General features: G+C 45.9%; 1 protein-coding gene across 1 annotated transcript; it reads right to left on the minus strand.

The window, feature by feature from the left end:
- Nucleotides 1-319: 319 nt before the first annotated feature.
- LOC118756395 lies at nucleotides 320-5,698 on the minus strand (the record flags this gene model as incomplete). The annotated part of the gene is made up of 1 exon (XM_036491159.1): nucleotides 320-5,698. A coding segment is annotated over exon 1 (5,379 nt), but the record flags the coding sequence as incomplete, so codon positions are not given.
- Between the last annotated feature and the right edge of the window lie 97 nt (nucleotides 5,699-5,795).

Consider the following 5,795-nt stretch of genomic DNA (forward strand, 5'->3'; position numbering starts at 1 on the left):
TTTTAGTTTACATTGCATGCGGAGGAGTTGCCAGACTTTCCTCAACACTTCCCCCCGGTATGCTATCGTCACGATTGCCTACCAAATCCAAAACTGCAATCTTCGTCGCTGGCCTCTCATATGTTCCGGCAGCTGTTTTTATTACAGCACTTCGTACTTGTCCATCCGTTGACTGTCTCACTGCACATACTCTCCCGCGTGGCCAGCAGTTCCGAGGGCTCTCAGAGTCCACGATATATACAACATCTCCAATTTGAATAGGCCTCACATCAGAAAACCATTTGCATCTTCTAGTTATTATCGGGAGATATTCACGTACCCATCGTTTCCAAAACGAATTTGCGATTTGTTGCGCTGTTTGCCAACTGCGACGTAATGATACGCCATCGTTGCCTTCTTGTGTCAAAGGTTTGGCGCCAGATGAATTGCCTAGTATAAAATGATTCGGCGTTAAAGCTTCCTCAACATCCGAGTCCACCGGGATGTAGGTAAGGGGCCGAGAGTTGACGCACATCTCCACTTCAAGCAGCGCTGCACGCAATACCTCTTCTGAAGGTGTACAAGAAGGCAGAATTTGATACAACACATGCTTTACGGAGCGTACTAGTCGCTCCCATACCCCTCCCATGTGTGGTGAAGAGGGAGGAATAAACTTCCAAATAGTAGCTGCGGTTGTAAAAGTTGCGATTATTTTGTCTTGGTCTGCTGCTTTTAGGGCCGCTTTCAGTTCTCGTTCAGCGCCCCTGAAGTTCGTCCCATTATCGCTCCACATTTCAATAGGGACACCACGACGAGCTGTAAAGTTTCGTACGGCGATGATGCAGGAATCCGTTGAAAGAGAAGACACCAGCTCCAGGTGTACAGCGCGTATCGTAAGGCAGGTGAACAATACACCGTAGCGTTTCTCACGGCTTCTTCGCACTGCCACCATCATCGGACCAAAATAATCGACACCCACATAAGAAAAGGGGCGGCAGTAGGCAGCAAGTCTAGCGTCAGGCAGTGGGCTCATCCTGGGTGCTTGGGCGTGAACAGAGCGGTTTCGGCAGAGTTGGCATGCTCGTCTAACTTTGTTTACCACTACACGAAGGCTTGGTATCCAATATGTTTGGCGTAACTCATTTACAACTGTCTCCGAATTGCTGTGGTGGTAACGCAAATGATATTCATTTACAATAAGATACGTGACGCAGTGGTTTTTAGGCAAAATTATGGGGTCTCCGTAGTAGGCACATCTGACTCGCCCACCCAAGCGAATCAGTCCAGCGCCATCCATAACAGGGGTGAGGCTGAAAATTGAACTTGATTTTTTAATTACCTTTCCTTCTTTCAAAGCCGCTACTTCATCAGCAAAGTTTTGCTGCTGTACAATGGAAATAATCAATATTTCGGCTCGTTTTAAATCCTCACTGCTTATGGGCGATGGTTTTTGTTTATGGTATTTAACAACGGATATCCAGTAATTACCAATGCTGATCACGGTTGCGATGACACGGCGTAGTTTACTATATCGTGAAAATCGGCTGAAGTCAATGTGAAGTTGAGCAACGGACCGTGAGGCGAAATGGTGTCCTACATACTGCGAACGCAGTTCTTCGTTTGTTGAGCGGTTCGTTTCACGTTCAAAAGGCCAACTAGATTTGTTTTCTTGTAAAAATGCTGGTCCATTCAGCCAGCGGCTATGATTGGATAAGTCAGGAGATTTGGACCACTTCGTTGCATCGTCGGCCACATTTTCGGCGGTAGGTACCCATCTCCATAGGGCGACATCAGTGAGCTCAAGAATCTCACTTATGCGAAAGGCGACAAATTGGCGATAACGTCGCTGATCCGACCGCAGCCAGGACAGCACTGTTCGCGAATCAGTCCAAAACGTTTGAGAGGCAATGGGAATTGTTAGCGATTTAACAATGCCAACTGCCAAGCGTGCACCAATTAAAGCGGCTTGTAATTCGAGACGAGGGATGGACATTGGCTTTAGCGGAGAGACACGAGTTTTGCTGCCAACAATAGCGCATTGATTGCTCGATCCGCCAGTGAAGAGGAGGTAGCTAACTGCTGCGTAGCTATTCTCACTTGCATCCACAAATGTATGCAGTTCAACGATTCTATTTAAAGACCCTGAAGCTGAACTGTAGTACCTAGGAATTTGAATGTTTTCCACCTCTGGTAACATTCGCACCCAGCGCAACCACTTTGTGTACTGCTCGTCGTGTATTGGATCGTCCCATGAGCAACCGGTTCGCCATATTTCCTGCAGGATGATCTTGGCGTATATGACGTAGTGGGCAATCAAACCAAGAGGGTCGAAAATAGCCATAACCACGCTGAGCATTTCGCGTTTAGTTGGTTTTCTTTCTCCGGAAATGAAATCACGATTTCTGAGTTTTTGCGATACGGCGAATGTAAAACAATCTTCGTTTGTATGCCAAAACATTCCTAATACTTTCTCTACTCCTAAACCATGTGCGCCGTCGAATTTCAGCGATGTTGTGGGAGTGGCACCTAACTCCTGCAGTACGGCGTCAGAGTTTGACACCCAGTTTCGGATCTCGAAACCCGCGTGAGAATGAATGCGATGAACATCACGTGCAAGCTGTAGTGCTTCTGCTTCAGTGTCAACAGAGTCAAGCATATCATCTACATAGTGGTTGTCGATTATGCTTTTCACGGCCCTAGGATATTCACTTTCAAAGCCCTTTGCGTTTTTATTTTTAACGAACTGTGCACAGCTGGGCGAGCAACTAGCGCCAAATGTCATAACTTGTAGTATGTAAATATCGGGTATGGTGGCGCCTTCTTCAAACCAAAGAAATCGCTGAAAATGTTGGTCGCGTTCTCGCATACGCACTTGGTGGAACATTTCAGCAATATCGCCACCAATAGCGATAGGTTTTTGCCGAAATCTGCGTAATATCGAAACAAGTGAACTCAGCTGGTCAGGCCCTTTGAGAAGCATAGAATTTAACGAAACGGTTTTAACTTGCGCGGCCGCATCCCATACTAGCCTTATTTTGCCGGGCTTATTAGGATTCTTCACTGCAAAAATGGGAAGGTACCAACAGCAATCCATTTCCTTTTCGTCCTGTCGCAACTTTCTTGCGTATCCCTTTCTCACATAGTGTTTTATTTTCTCTTGAAGTGAGTCTGCAAGCTCGGGGTCCTTTGACATTTTTCGACGCAGACAGCTGGCTCTTCGTAAAGCTGATGGGTAGCTGTCAGGCAGCGAAGGTCTTTCACCGCGCCATAGCAAGCTTGTTTCAAAACGATCGCCACGTCGCACGGTGTACTGCTCAAGTTGACTAACAGCAAGTTGGTCCTCATCGCTGAGAACTTTAGGAGCTGCGGCAACGTCAACGTTGTCCAACAAAATGAAATCCTTTACTGTCTTTAACAGCTCTTCGTTATATGTAGCGTTGCACTCACAAACGTGAAACACACGTTGAAATGATCTCGATTTACTTTGAACACGGTCTGTTATTGTGCCTTTAAGTGTCCACCCAAGGCGGGTTTTCTCAGCAATTGGATCAGAGCTAAATCCCTCTTTAGACTTTAAACAGGACCCAAGTCTACTATTATCAATGCCAATTAAAAGCCTAGGCACGGCTCGGCTATATGACGACAATGGCACCCCTCTTAAATGTTTATATGCTGCTTTCAACTTTGCTACGTCAAGCGTCTGCGGAGGCAACTGCAATTTTTTTACAGTATGAACGTTTTTCAAATCAAACCGCTTGACGCGGCCAATTGGTGATATTTCAAGATTCACTCGAACCGATTCATCTTCATTACGATGAGTATCCCCTGTCCACTTTAGGCAAAGGGGTTGTGGAACACCTTCCACGTTAAGCGCCCTTTGAAGTTCTTCATCCATTAGTGTCAGCGAAGATCCATCGTCAAAAAAGGCGTACGTATCAATTTGTACTCCATTGCCGTATATAGTGACGGGTAGAATCCGAAATATGGCGACATTGGTTTCTTCGGTATGTGCGTTGCATGTTGCATCAACGGCCGCTGGTTGCGGCTGTGGAACTGTGGATGTTTTATTTTGCTTCGAAATATAAATTTTGTGCAGCAGCGGATGGTGAGCGCAGCGGCAATTGTTTATTCCACATGTATTTTTTGATGTAGATTGCTCAAAGGAATGAGGCTTAAGGCAACGCTTGCATAAAGAATAATCCCTAACGATCATCCACTTGTCTGAACGGCTAAGATGTTTGAATTTGGTGCACACATTAATTGCTTCACAAGTAGAACCACAAACCAAGCAATGAGCTGCAGTACCATGTTCACAATCTAAATGTGTATGTAAAGAGCCACGCTTGCGTTGTTTTGTGGCAGTACTAGGTATAATGACAGCATTCGCCCCTTCAGCCAATTTAAAGAGCCAATTGCTGAAATCCTCTAGATTACAGGTCGAGGAGGATAGTTTTTGCATACCCCAAAAGGCGGGCAGCAATCCCGGCAACTTACAAACCAACTCCTGCTCCAACTCAGGATTATTGAGGTGATTGGTCAATGACGATGCCTTCATCGTGGCGCAAATATTTTGCACTTCGATAGCAAAATCAACAATTGATTCCAGCTTGCTTTCTTTGGGAGGTGGTAAATCCCGAATCTGGGCTAGCAAAACGTCTATAATTAATTCGGGTCGACCGAATTTCATTTGCAAAGTGGAAATTATTTGTGGTACGCATGAAGCGTGCAATATTAAATTTTTCACCGCATTGCGTGCAGGACCTTCTACTGCCTGTCGCAGTCTTAGCAGATTCTCAGCATCGGAGAATCCACATAGTTGCGTTGATTGGTCATATGATGCCTTGAAGAGTGGCCACTCTTCAGGCTTACCGGTAAACTTTGGAAGTTCCTTGCACAAACCTTTGCGAGATGCTATTTGTTCGTTTGTAAGTCTTACAGTTGTATAAGTGCCATTTTCGACAGTGTTGTCTGCACGAGGCAGAAAAGAAAAACCAGCAAATTGTGACATTGGACCATGCGACTGATTGTCCACCCTAACAGCACTATCAGCTGCACCAAATATAGGTGGACGATTATGTGTTCTACTGGGGCCGGGTGCGTTACCTGTTACCTGGGCCTCAGCATTGTTCTCTAACATCCCTTCTTTCTCTAATTCTACTAGCAGCTGTTGTCGTTTCTGTACTAGGCGCAACTCCTCTTCAAGAAGTTGCAATCGTTGTTGTAAGTAGCGCCCGCGTGCTGTAGGGGCTTCAGCAGCCACAGAAGTCGGATGCATAGACTGTGAACTAATTCTTTGCAGAGGTACGCTAGAAACTTCGGCAGTTGCACCACCATGCTCGTGGGCCAATGCCGACTGAATATCGCCTAATGTTGTGGCGACCACATGTGTTGCGTTTTTGAGGTTATGAGTTACTATGGGCTGACTGGCATTTTCAGTGGGCCCAATACATGTATGATTCGTTGTAATCGCTACATGTGTTGATGCGCTTGCATCTATAGGAGCGAATTGCGATACGTCTACGCCACTTTCAGCAAGCTCATAGCAATCCTGGCAGCGCCATAAGCGTTGATCGGTTTCTGTGGGTACGCCGACGCAATGTTGGTGGAACAATGAAGTGCATACGGAGCACTTAATCATTCTATCGTCGTCTTCATCATTGCACATGAGGCAGCTGCGCCGGATTTTAGAGGCGCTTTGAGTGTTTTTACCATCCGCCATTGTACGTCTTTCAGTTCCCTCGACGATAGCGAGTAAAGAATTTTTGAAGATGTTACGGAGGAACCGTAATTTTAGGCAACCACTCTCAATAAAACAC

Source organism: Rhagoletis pomonella, unplaced genomic scaffold, assembly GCF_013731165.1.
Source record: "Rhagoletis pomonella isolate Grant_MI unplaced genomic scaffold, Rhpom_1.0 Rhpom_scaffold_10154, whole genome shotgun sequence".
Taxonomy (NCBI): domain Eukaryota; kingdom Metazoa; phylum Arthropoda; class Insecta; order Diptera; family Tephritidae; genus Rhagoletis; species Rhagoletis pomonella.